This window comes from Syngnathus acus, chromosome 17, assembly GCF_901709675.1.
Source record: "Syngnathus acus chromosome 17, fSynAcu1.2, whole genome shotgun sequence".
Lineage (NCBI taxonomy): Eukaryota > Metazoa > Chordata > Actinopteri > Syngnathiformes > Syngnathidae > Syngnathus > Syngnathus acus.
In genome coordinates this window covers 8394030-8419074 of record NC_051102.1, presented here as the reverse complement: position 1 = coordinate 8419074, position 25045 = coordinate 8394030, and the positions used below count along the sequence as shown (strand labels likewise).

The window sequence follows — 25045 nt, the reverse complement described above, 5'->3', positions numbered from 1 at the left end:
AGACCAAGAGTTAGTAAATTTAGAAATTAGTTCATAGGGAGTAAATGACATGCACAGGGAATTTGGCTAATATATTTAAAATGCATGTTTTCTGGGGTTCACTGAAAAAAAAAAAAGGTAAAAAATACTAAATCATTTTAAAATATTTTCATAAAAACGACATCTTCATGAAAGTCAAATGGTAATAATATTAATGATAATAAAAATCCCAGAAAATCTTCACCGCTTTTGCATCAACAAGATATGTATAGGCAAGCCTTAGTGCTTTTTTTTTTTAATTTTAAAGATTTCCCTCCAAATAAATTTGGGATGGCAGCATGATACCTTAGTGGTTAAGCACACATGCCTCACTGTTCTGAGGTTGAGGGTTCTAATCCCGTACTTGCTGTGTGAACTCGAGTCTGTGATCGGTGCTGACTTAATGGCCAACATTTGGGGAATGAAACCAAGAAGTGACCACAACTGGGCCTAACTTTAGTGGGACATTTTGCCCGTCTTAATGTTACGACACAAACATCTTACAAAAGAGTTGATAATACTGAACCAAATCTGCGAGTGTGAGAACCCACCCACCCAACACAGACAGCAGCATCAAAACGCTCCATGTAAAATCACAAATCAAGTCCTTGAGCCACATCCTCCTCTAGCAGTGCGTGTGCTAGCTTATTTATATGCATGTATTTAACAATGTGGACTCTTCAAGTAACGACACGTCGCGAGGATCTAATAACTACGATACTTCCATGCGGGAAGAATGCAGCAAAAAATAAAAATTAAAAACAATACTAGAGGCTTGTGATGTGCACTACAAATACTCAAATGCAGATAGCGCCTTTGGTGTTTTTCCATCAGTGGTCTTAGTGAATACACCATTTTGCCGACGCACACACGCGGGTTCATTTGAACAAGATAAAAACATGTACGCTTCCCTGATGTCCGCACAGAAGACGACGATAGTGGTTTCTTCGTGAGATGTCCTCGCGTCAAAAGGATGGATTTAAAGGTCCGTGCTGAGGATCTTCTAAGGCCACAATGTTCATTGGTGAAAAGTAAAATGTAAACGCTAGAAAAGGGGGGGGGCACACGAAAAAAGGCGTTAAAAATATTTGAATGTCTTAGAAAGGCAACAGACCAAGAAGGCGATATGACTAGAACCCCTCGAACACTACTGACTAGCTTTAACACACTGGCCTTTTTTTTAGCCACGCTTTTTAATTTACTTATCGGAATCGTCAGTTGTTTTTTTTAAGTTTCACTACAACACTGAGGTTGGACGTCCTTCCATGGCAAAATAAAAAAATAATTGAAAAAAAACACTGAACTGCTCACATAAACGCTACTTAATTAGGACAGACACTTGAAAGTCGTTTAAAGACTTCCTCATGGTAGTCTTTAATGTGTCTCTACTAATTAACCTTTGAATTGAACTTCTTCTCATCGGAGCACGACATTAAGAACAAATTAGAAACAAGTCTTTGATGTACTTAGCGCTAAGCTAGACGGTTAAAAATAGAGCGCACACACCTTATGTCGTAAGGCACTTCAACAAGTCCCGGTGTCCTGTTTCCTAGCGGATGCGCTATTTAGTTCCTCTTCGTCTTCCTCCTCCTCTTCTTCTTCTTGCCACCCGCCGAGGTGCACGGGTGTTACCAAAGATGGCGTGGGACCAGCATGGGCCAGGAAACCTGACAATTTGCATTTTGAATTAAATACAAGTATATCTCATTTTGACTGTAATGCAAAACACAAGTGATGCCGGTAAGATGTTTTCATTTTTTTCCTTCACTGTTGTGCTCATTTGCAATTACCAGTCCTGCCGTGTAGCTCAGTCATTGGCACTGAGCTAGGCCACTGCCCTGAACTTCTCTGCGGGTGCGACGTCTGCTGGTGGAGCTAAAGAGACAGATTGCATGTCAAAAAAAAGGCAAGGGAGTGGCGTGGTGAAATGAAAGTTACCTCGTGCATGTAGATAGCGTGGAGGCTCATCTCTGCTGAGGCAAACTCCGAGTGCAGCGTGTTACTCCGCAAACGGCTGTCGCTGAATGACATGCTGATGAAAACAAGTCGCGGTACATATTAGGAATGGATTTTGTCTACCATAATAAATATAATAACACAAACCACTTGAGGTCTGTCAGGTACCTGTCAATAACGGTGCGATCACTGTGGTAGATGGTGCTGTCTTGATGTACGGAGGACGCTTGGTGGCGTTGCCCGCGGCCCCGGCCGGTGTGTGGCAGCTGAGAGGTGGACAAGGAGGCCAAGACGCTAGCGGCGGCTGACGCTGCCGTGCTGGCTGGGATAAAGCGGTGATCTCTGCCTTGTAGTCCCGACGCGGCGAGAACGGGGTGCGCCAAGACGCTGGCCAGCAGATTCTCAGGCTGGGAAGGATAAGAGTCGAATTAATTGGTAATCGTTACATGACGACGGACGAGGTTCGTGTGCGGGATTTCTCACGGCGGTAGCGGACTCGTTGGACTGCAGCGATGTGCAAAGAGGAGCCTCGGAGAGCAGGAGCTGCGTGGAAGGACCGCCTTGCGCGTCGTGTTGGACCTTCTCCTTCAGGTGGCTGATGAACACCGAGCTGTCCAGCGGTGGCTGCCAGTGTGGATTCTTAATAGTGAAGTGCATGAGTGACAACTCCGTCTTGCCGTTCTCCGCCTGCTGGTACACGGACGCTTCCGTCTGGCCCTCGGACAGCCACTGCAAAAACATCATGCAAAGGTGTGTTGACTTTGTGTACACGTACCGATTTTTAGCATCTTATCTTTTCCAAACGTGAGAGGCACCCACAAATGAGTTGTAATACCAAGAGTGACCAGAGAGAGGCAACAAATCTCAAATGTGGATGCACTGTGGAGTCCTGCTTACCGTGGGATTCCCGTGACGTCTGATGTCCATCTGTGCAAAGGAGCAGATGTCCCCCACGCCAATCACCTCCACCGTGAAGTTCCTGAAGAAGTCGACGATCTCCAGAGACTTGTTCCTCAGCAGGAAGATGAGAATGAAGGGTGTAATGATGGGACTGAGCAGCTCCTCCAGGATGAACACCTGACAGAAGCATTTGATGCGCTGAATTTAACAGGAAGTGTAACGAGGGCGCACTTCATCCACCGAGGTTCCCTCTACTCACCGCTTTGTACTGGAAGAGCTGTGCCACCTCGTCACGGGTCTCGCTCTTGTTGGCGTTGGCCCTCCAGTGGTCCGGCATGTAGTGGATGTGGGCCAGCATGCACTGCAGCAGCTGCTCTGGGCACCAAACCATATGCTCGTCTGGGATGAAGGACCTTGTGTGGGACAAAACAAACGTTGGCTCTTTCCAAATGCGTACGCCGGGACATCGGAGACGAGGACGAAGCAGGCCACCTGGTGATGGTGATAACCACCCCTAGCACCGTGATGCCGGTCAGAATGTGTTGCACCGTCAGGACGTCTTCGTCGTAGACGGTCAGCGCGATGAGAACGGCCAACACCGAGCCCGAGAAGAAAGCGACATTTTTTGCCAGCACGGTGAGCAGCGGCGACGTGAAGGAGTTCATGTATTTGGACGTGGGCTTGTAGCCTCGGCCCAAGCGTCCGTGCAGCTCGTGGTTCAGCTCGTTGAAGTGGCGCAGGTAGAGTCGGCCGTAGAGGGACCAGCGCCGAGCTCCCAGACTCCCGGGTTCCCGCCGGATGATTTCTGTGTAGCTGAAAAAGGCGTAGAGCACCTGCCACACCAGTATGAAGGGACAAAGCAGCAGATTGGCCAGGCCCATGAGCAGGATGACCCTGCTGAGCTGCTGCGCCAGCTCCAGCCGATTACCGCTGCGTTTGTATTTGGGGTGCAGGTTCCACTTGTTCTGGAACAGCGAGCCGGGGCCCCAGAAAAGAATGAGCTCAAAGTTGTACTTCAGGCCCTGCGTGAGGAAGACCACATCGCCCACTAGGGGGAGCTGCAGTCGCACGGGGAGTAGGGATTTGTTGATCATGGCCACCATGTAGTTCTTGAAGCGCAGGATGCGGTGATAGATGTCCAGTTCCGTCAGCTCTTTCTTGTGGACGCACATTTGCTGCTCTCGCTGCAGGCTGATGAGGCGGTCTTGGACTTCCTGCCACGTGAAGTTGCATAGTTCATCCTGGGACAACGAGAGCGTGAAGATTCAAATTTGCACGTTAGCGACATGGATGAGAGGAGAGATAATATGATGGTAGTTGCGTAATGCAGGATAAGTCTCCTTTCAAATCTCAAGCCATGAATCGCGTGGACACTGTTGGAAATGTGTACCATTCTGATCTTCAGCGCTTTAATGTAGAACTGCCGGATTTCCCAGTAGCTCAGGACGTTGCAAATGACCTTGATGAGTCGATAGAGCCAGAAGACGGCCGCCATGATGAGAAGGAATATAATCCAGCTGTTGGCTTGGATCCTGAAGCACAAAAGGTAGACGGTGAGGGAACAAAGAAAAAAACAACTCATAGACAGAAGTTGTTTCGGAGAAAAAACAATATTGTTGCAATAGTTATTTTCAGGCATTGCAGGTTTATTATCTCTAAAAAGTTTTGAAATTTTATTTGACAGGTCCTTGACAATGAGCCTAACAAATTCTTCATAACGACGCAGTCCAATCTAAAATTGTAAAAGCCGCTGCTCATCGTTGGGAACTCAAATAATAAGCACGAGCCAGGCTACTAAGGAGGAAAAACATGCTAACATGGGGCGGAGCTTGTTTCTCACAGCTCGCCAGCAAAGTCTCATGTGGCGGTCGGCAACGGCCAAGATGCTGGCGTCTCGTCTGACCACTTTTACCTCACTGACATGGATCAATTACGAAATGTGGAGCACAACAACTTCAGTGTCATCGACACGAAAATGTCTCAACAGGAAAACCAGTCACATGCTACTACTGATAAGAAGGGAACAACTTGTCCATTTGAAATAAAAGTTGTTGGACAAAGCAAGAATTATTCCATTTTTGTAGTCACAGAAATTTGTTTGAAACTACAAATGTGTGATTATTGATGACAACCATTTGCAAATGTGCAGCTCGAGTATTTATGGTCATCAAAAACTATCACGTCATATTTTTTGGCGAGGCGTCGCAATGCTTTGAGCAAAAGAAGACTTGGAAAACAAATTTGGGCTTTTTTTTTCAAGTTAAATGTACAAATCCAAGAGAATAGTGACATTTTGGGCAAGTATCAACACCGGATTTTGGTGTCCGTCCCAACCTTATTTTAAGGTATCATCTTGAAGACAGCCACAATATTTCAGCCAAACAAAATATAACACATATATTAAAAAGTTCTAAAACAATGCAGATTGAATAAGTAATGAAAGGGCTCTTGCCTCTCAGTGCACTGCTGGCTGGGCAAAAGGGCATCAGGGATGGTGACCTTGTTCCTGTCCAATGGGTTGTGACCCGGCCCCGTGTGATTGACAGCGCGGTTGGCGAACAGGACGTCATACTCCACGCAGTTGACCAAGAACGTCGTGAACGTGACGACGAACAGAAACTGCCTGAAGAGCACCAAAAAAAAAAAAAGTAGCTAGCACAAGACCTGGCATCGATCTAACAACCCAAAGTGGAATATTTCCACAATTTGTCAACCACCCATTTTGTGTCAGTACAATGTGGGTGACAAATACAGATTTGAGAATCTGAATTAGCAGTCAGTGGCGTATTACGCAAGATGAGTCATCGGGGTGTCACTGTTTGGTTATTAGTTTATGACGCCCGATATTAACACGAGCCGTGGCGACATTCTGACAAACAGAGACCTAAAAATAGACTTGCCCCCACTGGCAGAGCACAGAATAATTTATCTCAAGACAGCCGGAATGGAAACTCAACAATATGCGAGGGGAGGACAAGTGCTGTGGGTGATTCACATTGACTGAGAAATTCAACTATATGAAAGCATTTTAGTTCAATTACGAAAACCTGGTAGGGTGTACTTGGAGATTTACCTAATATAACAATCAAATCATCTTCAGGTAGCTGATATTAATACTTACACAAGTTCAAAGAACTCTGACAGCATCATACAAGCAAAGCCATTCTTTTGATGGAAATGATAGATGTGAACACAAGGGTTAAGGGAAAACGTGACACATTTAAATGAGAAGTATAAAAATACTTGGGAGGTCGGTCAGTTTGTCGATCTCGTCTCCTGGTTAGGTGTTTTGTTGTTTTTCCAATTCGAACATCAAAGTGTCACACAATGCTGTTGCACTTTGATGTCCGATGTCTTAACAAGTTTGTACAACACTGCTTACTAGTAAATCAATCATGATGAATGTCACAGTAAAACACACAAGGATATTCTCGTGAAGAAGTTATCCAAGTTCTTGACATGGTGCCATGAATCTGCGACACAAATATTGGGAAAATGAATTACTGTGAGACTTGTCAAGCTTGTATGCCACTTCGGTAGCTTTTTTTGTTTACCTTTTAGGCCTTCGGGCACATGGAGCAGCAAGTCCTCCTCCCCGGGTGGAGAGTCCTCCTCCAGGTCCTCAATCCTCTGATATTCCCGGTAGGCTTCCAAGTTGGCCATGGTTGTGCTTCACATTCTCTACCCAGTCGTTCAACTCACAGAAGAAGCTCTCCTGGCAGCTTCTGTGTCACCATACAAAAGCGACCAAGACCTTCAAAAGCGTGGCTGCATTCTGCACCACCTCGAGAACTCCCAAGTCAGGCTAGCAACATGCTAAATTAGCGTGACAACTTACGATAGCTTGTGACGTAAGGCTAAAGAATCTCCCACTGGAGTAATTGATGTGTTATTAATCAGCGTGATGCACCAACCATACGCGACAAATAAACGTCCCCGCGGCGAGTGAGAAGTGGTCGGCTAGTGTCGGGATGATTCAGCCAGTCGAGCGTGGTCATGCAGAGTGCACGGTTTGTTTTGTTCCCGACTCGCTCCGTCATCCGCTGGTGTCGAAATCCTTTTGCTTCCCACTTCAGCGAAAACACAACGGTGACTCGCAGTCTTTCAATCCGCACGCTTAAGTTCACCTTATGGCACAATCGACTTGACAGTCTAAGTTGGGCCAGCTCTTCCAAAAATACAACATACCTTACGTGTGTGCCCACTGTTTTTGTCTTTCACAAACAAACGTCACTACAGGTTTTGGCCGTGACAACTTCCGGTACAGAGTTGTAGTTTTTTTTGCAAATGGTTGTGTAATATTCTTGTCACGTTGTTTTAAAAAGCCAAAAACAATTAAAAAGATATTTAAAAAATCATTTTAAACGTAAATTAATTATGTGTATAACGAATTACATTGTTCCAAAACTAATATTTACAATCTATCACGAGAAGTGCATTGTGGGAGAATTCAATATGGCGGCGCGCTTGTAGCCCTCGGATAACAAACTATTGTTTGTTATTTTACAAAGAAAGCTGTTAAAATGTGGTGTTTCCTTAGATTAAATTTTGCTGTGCCAATGCGGTCGCTGTCGTTACATCTGCGATGCAATAATACGGCTGGTTTCTGGAAATATTCACGGTAGGGTAATGTGACCTGCTAGCATGGTGGGCTTATGACAGCTTAATGGTTGGTGCTCTTTAACCCTGTTTTACTTAGTCGATAACAGGCTTGTATGCACTCCGTCAATTACACCTCCATATTTTTGTTCATTATATTTTTTACAAGTCTGACTTAATTATATATGGAGCAAATTTAACCTTTTGTAAATAATTGAAAATATTTGATGAATTAGCTTTTCGACTATCTCAATTGAAATTATTACCAATCAGGGACAAAATGTAAAAGTAGGCCAATATTATTAATAGAAAATAAGCCAGAAAAATACCTAAAATTGGTCATTTAATAGTTTATAAACTACAAATGGGATAATTATTACTGGAGTATTAGTATCTTCTTGGACACTAACTATAGTAAATGCAAGGATATTTTCCGACCCCTCATTTAGGAATTTAACGTTTTTTTTGTGTACAGATTGCATTCATCTTCAGGATGCAGTGTATTCAGCGCCTCACGTCAACACGGGAATGTCACCAGTCGCTTGTGGACCGCGGCCCAGAGAGCTCTGCGGCAGTCAGCCACGCGAGCATCTAAACGCTCCGAGGCGACACTGAGGTTCATCCTCGCACCAGCAGCACTTACAGTCGCCGGGAGACTGTTTTACCACACCGTGTACTGCGAGGCGGACCAGAACAACAACATCCGAGTGGACACTGTGACCAAAACGCCAGAGTTCAAATGGCGCATCCTGTGGGAGTTTGTGAAGCCTCAACTGTTTGCGCTGACATGCGCTGTTGTGGTAAATCAGTGCACAGAAATCTAATGTAACATTTCTGTCTTTATAATCAACTTGTTTTCTTTTCAGCTAGCTTTTGGTGCGGCCGTTTTAAACATTCAAATTCCAATGATGTTGGGGGAGCTGGTGAATGTTGTAGCACGCTACTTGAGGGAACACACTGGGAATTATGTCCGTGAGATAAGAGGACCTGCTTTTAAGTTGCTCGGACTGTACGGCATCCAAGTACGAAAACGTTCTAAACAACCGATCCATTGTTGCTGTAATTGCTTTAATGATGGGAAATATACAACAGGGCTTGTTGACAAGCGGCTATATCATCCTGCTGTCGAAGGTCGGAGAAAGGGTGGCGGCGGACATGAGGAAAACCCTTTTCGCCTCCCTACTGAGGTATTTAATCCTAACTACTGAAAACACGTCCTGTCGTTGACGTCCTTTTTGTTACTCAGACAAGATGTGGCTTTCTTTGACGCTAACAAAACTGGACAACTGGTGAATCGTTTGACAGCGGACATTCAGGAGTTCAAGTCTTCCTTTAAGTTGGTCATCTCGCAGGTACGGCGCAAACATACTAGTGGCCTTCAGGTGGAGGTGGTTATGTATTGATTTATTCATTAATTAATTTTCTATCGCGCCAAGTCACTATTTTAGGATATGCAGTAGTTGGAGTTGTTAAAAGTTGTCGCCGTTTCAATTTTGTGTATTTTGCTGACGCTTTTAGGGTCTGCGGAGTATCACGCAGACAGTGGGATGCTTTGTGTCGCTTTACGTCATCTCTCCAAAACTCACCGGGTTGACCGTGGTGGTCCTCCCCTGTCTAGTCGGGGCGGGAGCTCTCATTGGCTCGTTCCTCCGAAGACTTTCCCGGTTAGCTCAAGAACAGGTGAGGGGAGGATGTTTTTTTTTTTTTTTAGTTGGGAACTGTATTGCAGCTATTAACTATTATTTGTTTCTATGAAGGTTGCCAAAGCAACGGGAGTGGCGGATGAGGCTCTCGGTAATGTACGAACAGTGAAAGCCTTTGCCATGGAGGAGCGGGAGCTACAGTAAGTTGAAAGCGTTTCATGTCTTATTACCGGAAGCTGCGTTTAAATGACATTTCTGCCGCGTTCCTCCCAGGTTGTACGCGTATGAAGTTGACAAATCTTGTGAAATGAATGAAAATCTTGGGACTGGAATTGCTGTTTTCCAGGGACTTTCAAACATCGCTCTCAACTGTGAGTCTGTTCATTCTAACCAGGAAGGAAATTATTCAAGAAAAAAGTTTGCAGCTATTTCGTTATCTCCTTGCAGGTATTGTTCTCGGAACTATTTTTGCCGGAGGAACTCTAATTTCGAGCAATGAAATGTCGCCTGGAGACCTCATGTCTTTCTTGGTTGCTTCCCAGACAGTGCAGAGGTAATAAGACATCTCATCTGATAAAAATGCATTCAATCAGAAATATTTTAACCAATTTTTTTTTTGTTAGGTCCTTAGCCAGTATATCTATCCTATTTGGGCAGGTAAGTCAATTGAAATAAAATTCAGAAGTCGATTCTTGGCTTTGGTTCGCTCTCATTGCATCCACATTTTCTTTCCAGATGGTGAGAGGAACAAGCGCTGGTGCTCGTGTTTTTGAATATTTGTCGTTGAAACCTTCAATTCCTCTTTCCGGCGGGGGACGCATTCCGTATCATTCTCTGACAGGACGAGTTGATTTTCTCAACATTTCATTCAGGTTGGAGCCTTCTTCTCGACATTTCAGTGAACAAGAAACATCAAGCGCTACCATTACGGGTCTGTGTTTATTTGGGGCGTTTTATATTTGTAGTTACCCAACAAGGCCTGGCCATCAGATTTTGGACAAGTTCAACTTAACGCTGCCACCGAGCAAAACAATCGCCATTGTCGGGGAATCTGGAGGCGGTAATGATTGATGTCATCAGACAGCCGGATGTAAACTGTACAATAATGTGCAACATCTGTTGTTTATTTTAGGCAAGTCTACAGTCGCGTCCTTACTGGAACGTTTCTACGACCCGACGAGCGGCGTCGTAATGTTGGACGGACTCGACATTCGAACGCTTGATCTCTGCTGGCTCAGGGGACAAGTTATCGGATTTATTAATCAAGTAAAAGAAAATCAGCTTTTATCCATTATGGGTCAATTAAGATAATGACTTTGCATAATGAACTTGTGTCACGTTCTCCACGACAGGAGCCTGTTCTGTTTGGAGCGTCTATCATGGACAACATCCGCTTCGGGAAGCCCGAGGCCACCGACGCTGAAGTCTTTGACGCTGCCAAACAAGCCAATGCTCACCGATTCATTACGACTTTCCCAGAGGGATATAACACCGTGCTAGGTACCAGATTTTCATACTTGCTCACTGCAGCTCTGCTTACCTCTTGGCTTATCTTTACATGCCAGGCGAACGCGGGGTGACGTTATCAGGAGGCCAGAAACAGCGCATCGCCATTGCCCGGGCCCTCGTTAAGAATCCAACCATCCTGGTACTGGACGAGGCCACCAGCGCCTTGGATGCTGAGTCAGAGCGAGTGGTGCAGGAGGCTCTGGAGCGGGCCAGCCGGGGGCGCACTGTTCTAATCATCGCCCACCGCCTGAGCACCATCCAGGCGGCTGACCTCATCTGCGTCATGAGCAACGGAAGCATAGTAGAAGTGAGTTTCAACATTAATTGGTGAAAAAAAAATGGCTGTTGTTAAGTAATTGTTAGTCAGTAAATCCTGGAGATATTTAAGGTATTTGTCTATCATTTTAAACAACTTTTCTTTAAGGCTGGAACTCACATGGAACTGCTGCGCCGAGGCGGATTGTATTGCGACCTGATCCGAAGACAAAGAGCTGAGGGCCAGAAATGAACCACGCTCAAATATGTTTACCGGAGATGCTAATTTCACATCCAATCAGTCAAATGAGTTAAGATATAAGAGATTTTAGTTTAAGTGGACCAGATGTGGGAAAAAAACCAAACACTACTACAATGTCTTTAAGATTTCTAAATAGAATTTACCTCTATTCAAAGCTTACTGTACATGACTATTGTGAATAAAGAATGCTTTAATGAAATTGTCTCTTTTATGTCTTTGGCATATTTCTCATTTCAAGTGTTGAAATAGTATTTACGCATACAGTGTTATTTAACAGCAGGTTTTGACGAGGTAATGCACCTATTTGGTCTGTAGAGGGCGCAACAAGCTCGACTGTACAGAGCGCTCCGGAGCAGCAAGTGTTAGCGTGAAGCTAACGCTAGCAATCATAACAACCCCCCCATTAAATTCGGGGCTTGGTCACTGGGTTGTTCCGCTGGCTACTTATTAGCCGGCTAAAACAGGGCGGCCATGCAGAAATATGAAAAACTCGAAAAAATCGGCGAGGGTAAGTTTTCATAGATACTCGCTCTTATGCCATTTTACGCTATTGCTATGTTAGCTTCTATGCATCGTATCTGTTAGCTGACGTTAGCTTCGTTTTTACGTCGTGTGCTTGTTCATTCCATATTTATAATAGTGAGGTTGATGTAAACGTGCTCATGAAAATGTCCGTGTGATCTTCTTAGCGTTGGGGCGATGATCTAACTAGCGAGCCATGCTCATATAGCTCAGCAGTGTCATTCAATCTGAGTGAATTTTTTGGGTGACATTATTTAACATCAATTCCTCAGGTACCTACGGGACTGTGTTCAAGGCTAAAAACAGAGAAACCCACGAAATAGTGGCCCTGAAACGAGTCCGTTTGGACGATGACGACGAGGTGTGTGTTTGAAATCGAACTGGTGTATTTGTGCATGCTAGCACGGTGTTGCTAACCGCTTTCCACCCCCTACAGGGCGTGCCAAGCTCTGCCCTGAGAGAAATCTGCCTGCTGAAGGAGCTCAAGCATAAAAACATAGTCCGGTCAGTGCATGTAGATTATTTACAGACTTTTTTTTTTAAAATCCCAAACTAGTGGAGAGATTTAACAAATTCACAAAGCCTCCAAAACAAAGACTTCATCTTATAATTCATCTTTTAAAATGATCCAGTTCTCCAGCGTGCACATGCAAATTCGACACAAATTGTGATCCCTAATTTAATTCTGTCCTTTGCAGACTACACGACGTGTTGCACAGTGACAAGAAGCTAACGTTGGTCTTTGAATATTGTGACCAGGTGAGAAAACCTCAAATCGGCTCACTTGTAGACATCTGAGCTAATATTTACCTTTTCCATCACGCAGGATTTGAAGAAGTACTTTGATAGTTGCAATGGAGATTTAGACCCTGAAACAGTGAAGGTGAGAAATCAGAATCGTGTCACTTGAGCCCAACTGTGTCAGTCATCATCAGCTTTCCTTCGTCTTTCCAGTCGTTCATGTTCCAGCTGTTGAAGGGACTCGCTTTCTGTCACAGCCGCAATGTTCTTCACAGAGATCTTAAACCGCAGAATCTCCTCATCAACAGAGTGAGTCAACCTGCAATGACACATAATGCACCGTATTGATACATCCGTTTCATTCATGCTTGCGTTTACAGAATGGCGAGTTGAAGCTGGCCGACTTTGGGCTCGCTCGAGCGTTCGGTATTCCCGTGAGGTGTTATTCCGCCGAGGTGAGCTACCGTATGGCGCGCTAATCGCTAACTCGTTCAATGTTGAAGGCATGACCCTTTGAAATCATTGGAAGATACTTGTGCACATTTGCATTAAATGGGATTTAAATCAATAAAATAGGAAATATAGGAAAACACTTCCTATGATGTCATGTTCTTTATGTACTGTACATTTTTATCAAATTCCTGCAGGTGGTGACGTTGTGGTACCGACCCCCAGATGTGCTGTTTGGCGCCAAACTTTACTCTACCTCCATCGACATGTGGTCTGCTGGCTGCATATTTGCAGGTATCATTTTCAGTGCACACACACACACACACACACACACACTCATTGGACTCTTCATTAGGTACACCACTGTAGTCCGGTCATCAAACTGTTATTTTTTTTGACTGACACTGTAAACAAAAATGGTGCTATAAACCTAGAACTTAGTTTGTCTGGAGTTATGTATCTGATATGTTGTCTTTGGATTCAGAGCTCGCTAACGCCGGAAGGCCTTTATTTCCCGGGAATGACGTGGACGACCAGCTGAAAAGAATCTTCAGATATCTTTTTTTTCTCTCTCAACGTGTCAATGTAGTCTGGATTATTCCATTTAGACTGGATTTGCACTGAAGGTCCAATTGGCTAATTCCCATTTACGCCACACATTTTGTGACTGTAGCTTTTGTTTCGCTTTCTTTAACTGCCCGGCACGTTGTTGGGAACGCCGACAGAAGAGCAGTGGCAGATGATGACCAAGCTCCCAGACTACAAGGTAGCACATGTACAAAGTGTCATGTGTGTGTGTGTTTTGGACTCACCGCTTGCTGTGTTTGCAGCCATATCCTTTGTATCCAGCCACCACCTCGCTGGTCAACGTGGTGCCCAAACTCAGCAGCACAGGTCGAGACCTTCTTCAGGTACGGCACACGTTCTGCCCAGCGACAGAGGGCTCCAAAGGAAGCCCTGACTGCACCGAATTAAATAGTTGGGAAAACATGGAAATAAATATGTCGTAAGAGTTCCACAAAATAAAAATAAGAAAGCCCCAGTGACCATTTTGCTGTCCTCCCACACAGAACCTTTTGAAATGTAACCCGCAACAGAGGATCTCCGCAGAGGAAGCCTTGCAGCATCCTTACTTCGCCGACTTCTGCCCGCCCTAAATCCTTCATCGCATCCCGGTTCCACGTCAGCCGCCAATCGATCCGGTCCTCCCAGTCACGCTAGCAGGTCATTAGAAGCAGCTCCGTGAAGGCCGATCCCACCTTAAAAGAACCGTGGCCAAAGCGGCTCTTTTATACCACACACTACCGACTGCATTCATTTACCCTGGTAGAGGACTACAATTTTAGAAACAAATTTTAGAAACTTTTAATTTAACACAGCCACAGAACCGCTTAGGGGTCACTTGTTGCTAGGCAGAATTGGTCTCATAGAGCTGAAGCCACAATTTGAGGAAATGTATTTTGAATATCTGAGTCCAAGAGACGACAACAAAACAAAATGCATCAAGTGGGTACATCATGAAAAAGCAGCTTTACATTGAGATTTTGTGGCGGATCCAATTAAAAAAATAAATGAATTGGCCACTAGTCTAAAGTTGGAGGAACCCTGTGCTGCTCCTCATTCATTGAAAAATATTCTCCGGGCAGCTATTATCTCCCGGTGACACTTCAATGAGTTGCAGCTTAATCAAAACATTTAGAATTTGACTCCAAAAAAACACTACAAAATAAAACTATTTTCCATTTTTAATCAAACAAACCTACGGTCCTTTCCGGTCGCCTCTTTCACGATTGTATGTTGTCAATAATAGCATGACAAGTTAATTTATGATTTTGTATAAGGCCCCTATTTTATATTTGTCTTTGCACACTTTGTTTTTTTTGTTTTGTTTTTAAACATTTTGTTTTACATCATGATTTTCGCTGTTAGTTTTGCACACTGACGTTATTGCAGCTGGTTTTCAATAAACGAGCCAATATAATTCGAGTAGTGTCACAGTGGACCATTAATATAATTTATATATTATCTTTGGATATATACACACACATTGTTTGTAGTGCACTACTGTCAGGGTTGTGCAATTCCTCTGACAAAATCGATGCAGAAATGTTCTGAAACATTCGAACAAATGTTTACCATTACTGAAATTAATAAGCCGTTATGGCTTAAGCGTATTGTGAATTGATTTATAACAAATACGCTGAGGTTTTATTGTTTGAAAATTGTATTTCGGGCCAGATCAAATGCTGCCGCGGGCCCGCAGATGGCCCACGAGCCGTACTTTACTCTGCGCCTGATCTATGACACACTTGAAACAGTACAAACGGGACAAATCGCATTTTCATACTTTCTTGCCTTTTTATTTTTTAACACGTCGCTTATACTCCGATAATATCGTTTATTTTGATTGTTAGGGCAAAAGCCTACAAAGCTTGAGATGTTTTCGGAGCAGCTATCACTTCTTTTGTCAGGTAGTGATGCAGAAATATGGTTGCATGTATTTATTAATGCTGGAATGTGAATCTTGGTTTAGTACTACTGTGCTCTGTAGCGTTTAGCGGGCTCTGTACAATTGAACACGTGCAAGTGGATTACGTTGTCAAAGCCACAAGTGTTTTCTATGAAGTTCCAGATGTAGAATTCTTTAAGGCAACATTTGGGTTTTTATTCCACAGTGAAGAGTGATTTTTTTTTTTTTGCCAAGTTGCTTTTGTTGGTAGAAGCCAATAAGATTGAATATTCAGTAAAGTGGACAAATGCGCTTCCTTGTTTTTTTTTTTTTTTTTACCCCCCTCGTCACTATGTCAGTCACAAAATACTAATATTTAGAGCGATTAACTTCCAAAAAAGTAAATGCTGAAATGATCTGAGAAATAAAAGGCCAACAGACGCGAGTCCGATGGGTAAATATCCACTTTATTATACTCGATCGTTGTTACATCACAAAGTGTCATTTGTGACTTTTGTTACACGTTGAAGAATATTTAGAATAAGAAGAATAACAACGGGATACAACGGTGGAATCGTACAATGCGTTTGTGTCGTTAAGGAACGGAACGTGTGCGTCACTTGTGGATGATTCTCAAGTCACGTTAGTGCTAATCACCAAGACACTTATGGCCTACATCCCACACATGGAAACAGTCGGTCTAAGGTCTATATATACTGTACCTGTTCCTGTAATTTATACATGACACGAATGAACAGTACGGCATTTCTTTATGGCATTCATTTGTGGTTATATACACGCTCCAGGTCACCGTTTTGATCGGAGCTTCTGTAGACAATAGATTACTATCACAAGGCATTGTGCTGATTTATCGATGAAGAATTGAGGCCACACTGAGAAGAAGAGGAACAGTGCAGCAAGTCAGAGAATTACGGGAATATGCGAGTAATGATGTAACATTGACAAATAAGAAAATGTTTTTATTTGTACCTATGGGAGGATTATATTACTATGGAATATTTTGTAATAGTGAAGTATGAAGTTAAAACGATCACAGTCACGGTCTTTCCAGGAATATTGAATTTTACGAGAAAATTTTTTTTGGGGTGAAAATCACGCTGTACTACTAGAAATAGTTGTAATATTTCGAGGCTAGTCATTTTTACAAAAAATGAACAAATGTTAAGATATGATGTATATTTTTGGTCAAAATTTCAATCGCATGAAAAAAGGACCTTTGTACTCCTACTTTTCCTGTTTTAGTCTTTCAGCGTGGCCCTCATACTCCTTCATCCCAATGAAATAAGACACACTTGACATGATTAAGAAAGGCAACGAAAGATGTTTTCAGCTTTGCTAGCATCCGCAATGTGAATGATCACACGTGTTTTCCATTCTGATTAGCATATATGACATGATGGATTTAAGATCAACAGCAACAACAATCAGTCTGCTAAGGTCACCCTGGAGAAGGAGCACATATAAAGAAGCCATGTGGTTTTCTTTGTGGTCACGTAGCAACTCCACTTGCTTTTTGGACACTGGGATTGAAAAGTGACATTTTGGGAAAAAACATGAAGAAATTATGTTGCATTTAAACCTGAGTTGTGTTTCTTTTTATGATAGTATTCTATTTCAATCCAGGTATTGAGAAACTACTGTACACTTCGACTGTATTTGTTATTCTCTGATAAATCAATTGTTTCACAGTTTGCTGAACCCCCCCCCCCCCCCCTCCCCCTCACCCCAACAAAAAACACAAACATCAGGTTGTCAACAAGCAAACTCCTCAAAATTGCCTAGAGTCGGGTGACGAGGTAACATGTTCGGCGTGAATCCGAGACTGTCCGAGTGACTCCGGAGTGTGTCACAGGTGCTCTGCGGAGAGACGGGGAGAGGAGTGGGGGGGGGGTCGTGAAGAGTCAACGGAATCAAACCAAGGAATGATAATGATCATGTGTGAAGCACACGTAAACATGAGGGTGAAAGGAAAGGAGGAGGGGGAAAAAACACAATCTTAGTCCTCATTTTTAGTCCGTGTTGTACAGAGGTGCAAAAATTCGATTAATCAGCAACTAATTGATTAACAAATTAATCAACTACTACTTTGATAATCGATGAATCTTTTAGAGACATTTTTAATTTTAAAGGGATTCATTTGCTTTATTCTTATTCCACAAACGTAATATCAAAATATTTTGTTAGACGTGGGGATGCATAAAACATTCTGGCTCACAACATTTCTGCATTTAGTTCCTCTTTAACCTGAAATTGTTTCAAATTGTTTGAATTTTCATATCTCAACAGTAAATATTGTCAGATTTCTGCAGTCCTGCATGAAAGCAGACTCAATTAATCAAGACTTTTGCAAACCGAATCCATTTTTTCTGCTCTTCTTTTCCATTGGGATGTACGTAATAAAGCCTTGGTCACTATTCGAGGGAAAAAGATGTGCCCAATATGTAGTCTATTCACGGATACCGAAACATTTGCTGCCAGTCAGAGTGTGAAAAGCTTCCCGCCGACAAAGAGGTCTTTTCAAATGGTGTGATAAGTAATGCGTCTCGAGATGCTATCTGTGCTTCGGCCTCTAAAACGGAGCATCAGCGCTACGGGGAAGTGATACAAGCTTTCAATGAATATGTAATGCATTTTCACAAGGGCTAGGCGGCATTATTCGCCGAAACAAAGTCTGCGTCCGCAGAGAATCAAAGCGACTCAAGTCATCCGTAAAACTGACAAAGAGAAGATTCCCCACTCCGATTGCTTCCCGAGGCAAACTGTCCTTGAGTAAAGAGGCACTCGCTAGCTGCACTGCATCAACCGTGGTTTTTTTTTTTTTTTTCCACTGCACTCGACTTGACTATACAGTAGCCCTGCAGGGGGAAAAGAAACGGTACAGTGAATGCATCACGATGAGACACGCTATGAAACAGCAACATGGAGGAAAAGAGGCATGTTGCTATTGTTTTTCTTTCTTCACCTAATAAGTGTGTTTTCTTTCTTTTTCATTTTAATTATTTTTTTCTTGTATAGCCTTTCCTTCTCACTGCTGTTATAGGTCAATTTAGTTAGCTATTTTTTTCTAGCCAATTAAGAGCCTTCAGACTAGTTTGCTGGTGGAAAATCGAGAACGTAAATGCAGGTATTTAAAAATAATGCTTTGTTGTAAATATTAAAGCACAGATGGAGTGAGGTTCCCTAATTTGGCCCAAGTTAGCATCATAATCATTATTTCAGGCTTGCAATTTGTGTGTTGACGATGCTATCGTTAAATTGCTGCTTATTTTATAACGAGTGTGACGTCATGAGGGGGGCGGGGGGGGGGGATGAGGATGCGTGAGATGACTTAATGACAGTGTGGGAGTATATATTAGCAACTTGGGCGTGCTACCTGGGGGCATGATTAGGCGTGACACCAGGGCTGCTTGGGGTCTCTGGAAACTCCTGGAATAGACACCATGAAAGAAAGATGGGTGAGGGTGACTGAGATGAAAGTAAGCACAATGCGTTTGGTGTTTGGAAAAAAGAAAAAAAAAAAAAACAGGCGGAAGATGACGTGGAATGCGCGTTATATAAGGTGAGGTATTGAAGTTGATGCGAGTCAACGTTTTAAATGAGCTTCACTTCACTAGTGAGGTGTCTGGTGAGATATGGGACACATTGAGAAGCGGAGGAGGAGGAGGAGGAGATGACGAACAAACGTATGACATGGATGGTGCACAAGGCAGCAAATATCACAAGTTACTCGTCAAGTGAAAGCGCGAAGTACAATAAATCTTTTAGAAAATTGCCGTGCCATTATCTCACCCTCACAGTCACAAACAACCAAAGTTGGCCTGACTTGCATGCAATCTTTTCCTCTCACTTAACTTTTGTTATTTAGTAGTTGTGATGTTCAAAAACAACTTTTCTGACATTTAAGGAGCCACTCTGGGAAAGTGTTAGCCATTCATTGCTATTATTTTCCAACCAATGCACAGGGGAAGTTGTATTTTGGCAAAAGAAAGCTAGTTAATGTCATAAAATTAGCATTACAGCTGTCAAATTAAGCTAATTCCACTCATCAGGGAGAAGAGCCCCCCCCACTGCAATTATTCACGATGAGCATCGAAAGAGATGATGATAGATTACCAGGTTGTCACTCTGACAGCGCTGCGGTCGCTTCTTGCGCATGCAGTAACCCAAAACTTTGTCTTTGAACACCTGAAAACAACATTTAGGTGTCAGAAAGAATGACTGAGAACTGTTGGGAGGAAAAAAAAAAAGAAAAGTTTTGGCTTTACCTCGTATAAGTAGTCAAATATTTCCAGTATTGTCAGCACGCTGGCTCCTATGAACAAACCCATTTGCCCTCCGATGTCACCTTGAAGACGAGACGTGAGGAGACATGGACATGTGTTATTTCTCATGTTAAAGCATCCGTCGGGGTTTCAGCCAAGTTTGCAGCCGCGGGTCTTACCGAGAAGCCCGGCAATTTCGTATGCCTTCTTCTGCTCGATCTTCTCGTAATTCAGAGCTTCAAAGAAGATGTCCAGAACTAAAATGTTTTCTCTGGAGAGGGCAAAGGTCACACAGGGAGCACAGCCGACACACGTTTGAGTAGCCGTTCGTGACTGACGGTCGACATGTCACAATTGAGTACACTTTCATTATTGTTACATTGAAGGTGAACGATGGAGACTCATCACGCATGCACACGTTAGAAAGAAAAACACAAGCAACTGGTGCAGAGATTCCAAAAGTGTGGTATATGTGCTACACAGGCGCCCTCTAGTGGTACTCCGTGTGCGATTTTAGCAATGGACACGGCACCAACTAGCGCATTTTGTTTTTTATCTGTCCAGTTGTATTTTATCTCGTGTGAAATATTTGACTTAAATCATTGAAGTAGATTTTTTTCCCCGCCATGTTAATGATAGAAAATACTGAAACGTGCCTAATGTTGGATACGACTTTTTTTCAAACCGATGCCATCACTCCTGAGAACTCATTGATACCGATACCAAGTACCGATACCGCAAAAAAATTATTTAAAAAAAATTAAAAAATTAAAAAATTACACTTCAATGAAAGTAAAATAACTTAAATTTACTCGTAAAAAGTTTGAGCACCACTGTTGTAGTTTACCCAACCACTAACGCCAAGCCATACTCACCCGATATACTGCTCAGTTTTGTTGAATTTCTTAGCCAGATACTTAGCAGATGCCTTACTGGGGATCTTAACCATGGACAGCTCCTTGCCATAGCGAGTCATGTTGCAGGGGGTCTGACACACACAGTAATCGTTGTCTTTCTCTACCAAAAAGTCTGTGGATGATCAAAGGCCGTCAAACATCGCTGCGGAGAAACAATCCTGCACGCTACAGGCGCTAAAAATAACTCGGCACACATCGGGAGAGTTGCAGTCGCTGCCATCGTTCACTTTCCATGAAAGCAAAGCATTGTACCCAGAAGGGAAGGGAGGGGAGGGGCTTTTCATTTAAGACCATTACATATACAGTAAATTCTCTTTTTCCTCAAATAATGGCATTGGCTATAGTAGTACTTCATTTTAAATATTACAGTGATGACACAACTAATGAATCTGGTGTGCTCACCTAAGGCCGGGTCAGCGCAGTCTTTGTACTGCTCAGGTGTGCACACAGTGGAGGTCCCTGCGTTCAAACAACAATCACGGTTACACCTGACACAGTAACCAAACCTTTTGCCGACCTCCTACCCGGCATGTGGACCATTCTGCAGTTGCAGTTTTCCAGCAGGTAGCGAGTTTCACAGTCGATGCGGCAGGCGGTGATGCTGTACGTGGAGAAGTACTCCGAGTCGATGGGAGTCGACTTGCAGTCTCCCCAAGGCGGAGGGAGGTACTGAAGCTGAGGGTGGTGGGGAGAAAAAAAAAAGTGCATTGTTCCAGTGGATTACGGCATGCTTTTCACGTCTCAATCAAAAATATTGACAGGCCTTCAAAACCCAACACGGGGTACATAAAAAAACACAATTGGTCACACCGACATTATCGGGAACAAGCAGACTCCATGCAGAACATTAAGGATGCAGGTCTCGTCCCGTAGGAGGAGAAAACAGAGTACCATGGGAATAGAGACCGGCTCACACTGGACACCACAACCAGAAGACGAAAAACCATCGAGCTCAAACCAAAACTCGCATATCAACTTGACTCGGAACCGCTGTGATAAAGAAGGGGTGGGGGGGGGCGGGGCAATGTGGTGGACAAAAGTTCGGAAACATAACAAATGCAAAGCCAGTTAAGATGAACAGGGGCGGGACTTCACCCTGCAGGGACTTTTGGGTGGTTAGGACATCGTCAACATTGTGGCATGCAGCAAGCCCAGAGAAACAACAGCGGACTGTACTCTACCCTCTGCTCTTGGGTGGAAACAAAGGTTTGGAAGCCGGGGGCCACCCCGAAGCCCAGCTGGTGGAGGAAAGGAGGCTCTGACTGAGCGTGAAGCTGTACCTTTATGCCGGCCTCATAAGACGTCTCATCTAGGCGAGGGGTGGGGGGGTGAGGGAACACACAGCCAGCGCGTGTCATTAATAGTCAAATGTTCTGGAGAGCAGGCAGGAGATCGAAAGAAGTGAGAGCCTCCTGCCGTCGCTGAGCTAGCCCGTTAGCGTCACACTGAAACAACAAACCTGCTACAATTGTTTTTTTTTTTCAAAATGGCATTCAGTCCAAAAGTACAACTAATAGTTTCTGTAATTGATTTCAACAGCATGATTTAAAATGACACCATTTCATCATCCATCTGTTCTTTTGTATAAGACACTAATGTAAGGCGCATAATGAATTGACGCCGCTGTGGTGATGAATCATAAAATGACAACTCCTGCGTGCTTGTTTTTGGTCTTCATGATAATTAATAGCGCACATTATTTTACAGATTCAAATGGTTGAGCGCATCTTTGTGGTGTTTTGAAAATAAAATAGAGCAGGAGGGAGATTTGACTGTGTTCCCATGTTTGTGGTGTCCAGGTTTTGGGTCATCCCATGTTATTCTGCTGAAACAAAAACAAGGTGGCTTGTATTTCATGCTCGTGGCTTTGGGCTGAGACGAATGGGAGCAAAATCAATGAAACACAATGAACCCAATGTTTGAATGAATGACTGCTGCAGTCCTGACGGACAACTTTTGTCATTTGTGCGAGGCCACTTTTCATCTTTTATCAACAGGATTGAAAAGGCCACAGCAACTGTCAGCGTTTCGGAGAATCTTCACAGTGTGTCGCGAGGAAACAAGTTGTCAGCGAGTTTGATGGTCAAATTCAATGTGAAAGAAGACCTTTTAATTTGCAATGATGTGTTGGCATAACAACCAGACACCTGCGTAAGTGGCCTTGTTGGTCATGAATCTCACAATGTTGGAACACATAGTTACGTGTCTAACTGAGTCACTTTTAATTTCCTTTTATTATATGTTTATGTAAACAACAGAATTTCAAATATATCTTTCAAGACAGTAACTTGCAAACTATTTGTTGGCATAACAACCAGATACCCGACAGTCGTGTGAGCGTTGAATTAAAGCTTTTAAGTCACGACAAGTCACTTTACATCATCGTGCTGATAAAAGGTAAATCGATTTCGCATTTGTGTTGTGTATTTAACACTCACACATTTGTGTTGTCAAAACAATGGCTGTGAAGTTAATGCTCATTTAAGATTTATATTTGGAAAACGTTTGATCCTTCTTGTTTCACCACATTCTTTTTATTTGTTTTCTGACTCTCATTTTCTTGCACTCAAACTTGCTATGCTAACTAAAAATAGAGATGACAAATCCAACAACAACAACCAATCGGCGACCGAGTGGCTTTTCACTGTGATAATGAGGCTCGTTAAATTGGCAGCACTCCACTTGTACTGAAATTGATTTTGCTCTGAGGAATTGATGATAGCCTGGCAAAGGATTTGACGTAGGAGGGGGCGGGGCAAACACGCAGCCAAGCGTTGATGGCGCACGACGGTTATGAATGTGATAACAATGCGGTACCAGTTGCTGCTGACATGATACAAAAGTTTGAAAACCAGGAGCCACGCCAAATCCCAGCTGGTCAATGAAGGGCGGCTCGTCCTGGCTGTGGATCTGAACCTTGATTCCCGCTTCGTAGGAGGTCTCATCTGTGGATATACATACAGCACGCCACACCTTTATCAGGCCAAATTCGCCTGTGGTAATATGATTTGGTGGGGAATTTTTTTTTCCCCCTTTCTCGCTTCTTTCACTGGCAGGGATGCTGCAGCATGCCGTGCTGGAAGCCAAGATCACATGTTAGATTTATGACACGTGGTTAAGGAATGCATGAAGCCTAGTGGGGGTGTTCAATAAATGTATAAGATCTGCTGCAAATTCAAAATTGCATTATTTATACCTTTGTCTTTTTGTGCTCCAATATAATACTTACCGTATTTCCTCAAATAGACGCTAAACCTCAACTAGACATTCAGTGCAAGAACCCATTTTTTTCCCCCTCCCTAAATCTAATCAATCAACATTCTCATATTTAAAAATCACATGACATACGATAAACTGTAATATAGTATAATTATACCGACAAGACCTCCCCATCATCTCAGTCAATCTGTCAAATATATGACTTTCACATTTTTCTACTGACAAATAATTGTCCACCATTTTGTCATTCACTGAGACGTTCCTGTGAAGAACCAAAAATTCAGCCTGTGGATGAACTAACTTAACGAGATTTGCGTGGCTTTTGCCAGCCACTATTAATGACACACAATAAAGTCCAAGTGCACAAACCTGTCTCCCCCCAGACAGGAAGATATTCATCCTGCTGAATGTCCAGCATGATCTCCAGGCCATTGCCTGTGCCTCCTTTCAAGGTGGTCAACAGCGGGTTGCCGTCGAGTCCGGAGTTGAAAGTGTAGCATTTCCCGTAGCGTGTGTAAATCTGTAGGAGCCAAAAAAAAGAACGGAGTGAATTATGAGTATAGATATTTGACCAAAACCAGGTTTGAATGAATGTGATCAATGTGGGGATCCACACGCCAAGCAGACTCATGACTCAAGTGATTCCTAACGGCAGTCGCTATCAATCTCTGGCCAATTTCGCTGCAAATTTCCCACGGGTACGCCAATTTGTTGGTGATTAAATAAGAGACGAGCGAGCCGACGCTCACAAACAAACTCAATTGGGTCGGTAGAAGATACTTGCGTGTCTCGCCGCTAATTAAGGAATGATGAGTCATTTCCACAGAAGGCTTTTTCCCACCAAATGTACGTCTGCTTCAATAAATCCAGCCGGCTGAGAAAAGCCTCGGCGCTTGTAGGGCATAAATTGGACACCATAATCTTGAGCCGCTCCAATGAATATGAATATTTACAATTTATTTAGATTTTGTTAGCAAGGCAAAGGCTGACGTTTTAAATGCAGACGGCGTGGTTGATTAAATCAGCGTGGTTCAATTTGTATTGAGATTGAAACGCCGACGGCTCGATCAATATCAATGTGTTTTTACAGATTTGAAAACCAGCGGCAAGGCCTGAGGGGAAAGTATAGAGCAGAAAATGAAGGGCAGGCTTTCAATCTCATTTGAAGCAGATTATTGACGGATTTAACTCCTTGGGTGAAAGTCATGCTTTGCAAAGCTAGTTGTTTGATTCAGAAATCAGCAAGAAGCTAAAGAAGCCACGCTAATGACGTAGCATGCTAAATGCGAATCCAGTGTTACAACAAAATGTCAAAAAGTCAC

At 43.3% G+C, this 25045-nt stretch overlaps 4 protein-coding genes and 1 long non-coding RNA gene across 12 annotated transcripts in view; 2 read left to right on the top strand and 3 right to left on the bottom strand.

The window, feature by feature from the left end:
• Positions 1–265: 265 nt before the first annotated feature.
• On the bottom strand, positions 266–7120 carry atg9b (autophagy related 9B). 2 transcript variants are annotated; one of them, XM_037277181.1, is made up of 15 exons: positions 6713–7120; positions 6429–6599; positions 6304–6347; positions 5996–6060; positions 5327–5497; positions 4265–4406; positions 3367–4115; positions 3134–3287; positions 2872–3051; positions 2458–2703; positions 2143–2381; positions 1957–2050; positions 1809–1893; positions 1525–1685; positions 266–1063 (listed from the first exon to the last, which is right to left on the bottom strand). In XM_037277181.1, exons 2-14 carry the CDS (start codon positions 6535–6537, stop codon positions 1543–1545), a joined length of 2421 nt encoding a protein of 806 aa, XP_037133076.1. In that variant the 5' UTR covers positions 6538–6599; positions 6713–7120; the 3' UTR covers positions 266–1063; positions 1525–1542. The 2 variants fall into 2 exon arrangements, with proteins under 2 accessions (XP_037133076.1, XP_037133077.1); XM_037277182.1 differs by having other exon boundaries at positions 6719–7120.
• A 196-nt stretch (positions 7121–7316) lies between these two features.
• Positions 7317–11346, top strand: abcb8 (ATP-binding cassette, sub-family B (MDR/TAP), member 8). The gene is made up of 16 exons (XM_037277186.1): positions 7317–7495; positions 7949–8273; positions 8340–8495; positions 8566–8660; positions 8720–8825; positions 8992–9153; positions 9231–9316; positions 9390–9487; positions 9564–9669; positions 9740–9773; positions 9852–9988; positions 10082–10176; positions 10249–10382; positions 10469–10616; positions 10682–10932; positions 11050–11346. The coding sequence occupies exons 1-16, from the start codon at positions 7398–7400 to the stop codon at positions 11131–11133; spliced, it is 2115 nt and encodes a 704-aa protein (XP_037133081.1). The 5' UTR covers positions 7317–7397; the 3' UTR covers positions 11134–11346.
• Positions 11347–11461: 115 nt separating this feature from the next.
• Positions 11462–15616, top strand: cdk5 (cyclin-dependent kinase 5). Of its 2 annotated transcripts, XR_005100982.1 has the most exons (13): positions 11462–11650; positions 11937–12025; positions 12101–12168; positions 12363–12423; positions 12491–12547; positions 12619–12714; positions 12786–12860; positions 13053–13149; positions 13340–13409; positions 13561–13621; positions 13686–13766; positions 13926–14303; positions 14343–15616. XR_005100982.1 is itself a non-coding variant. In XM_037277205.1 (12 exons), exons 1-12 carry the CDS (start codon positions 11614–11616, stop codon positions 14010–14012), a joined length of 879 nt encoding a protein of 292 aa, XP_037133100.1. In that variant the 5' UTR covers positions 11462–11613; the 3' UTR covers positions 14013–15616. The 2 variants fall into 2 exon arrangements, 1 of the variants encoding a protein (XP_037133100.1); XM_037277205.1 differs by having other exon boundaries at positions 13926–15616.
• Positions 15617–16873: 1257 nt separating this feature from the next.
• asic1c (acid-sensing (proton-gated) ion channel 1c) overlaps positions 16874–25045 on the bottom strand; it is a 37098-nt gene continuing 28926 nt past the window's right edge. For 2 of the 6 annotated variants that reach the window (XM_037277195.1, XM_037277192.1), the window contains exons 2-11: positions 24093–24243; positions 21686–21813; positions 21029–21179; positions 20907–20963; positions 20463–20616; positions 19767–19858; positions 19591–19670; positions 19439–19510; positions 18699–18751; positions 16874–17182 (exon numbers count right to left, since the gene is read on the bottom strand). In XM_037277195.1, the coding sequence (XP_037133090.1) occupies positions 17104–17182; positions 18699–18751; positions 19439–19510; positions 19591–19670; positions 19767–19858; positions 20463–20616; positions 20907–20963; positions 21029–21179; positions 21686–21813; positions 24093–24243 (1017 nt within the window). In that variant the 3' untranslated portion in view covers positions 16874–17103. Of the gene's footprint in view, positions 17183–18698; positions 18948–19438; positions 19511–19590; positions 19671–19766; positions 19859–20462; positions 20617–20906; positions 20964–21028; positions 21180–21685; positions 21814–23321; positions 23450–24092; positions 24244–25045 lie in introns of all 6 variants that reach the window. The other 4 variants (XM_037277194.1, XM_037277191.1, XR_005100981.1 and 1 more) reach the window with 3 other exon arrangements.
• Positions 23536–24085, bottom strand: LOC119137694. The gene is made up of 2 exons (XR_005100987.1): positions 23786–24085; positions 23536–23753 (listed from the first exon to the last, which is right to left on the bottom strand). It is a non-coding gene; the product is annotated as an uncharacterized LOC119137694 (long non-coding RNA).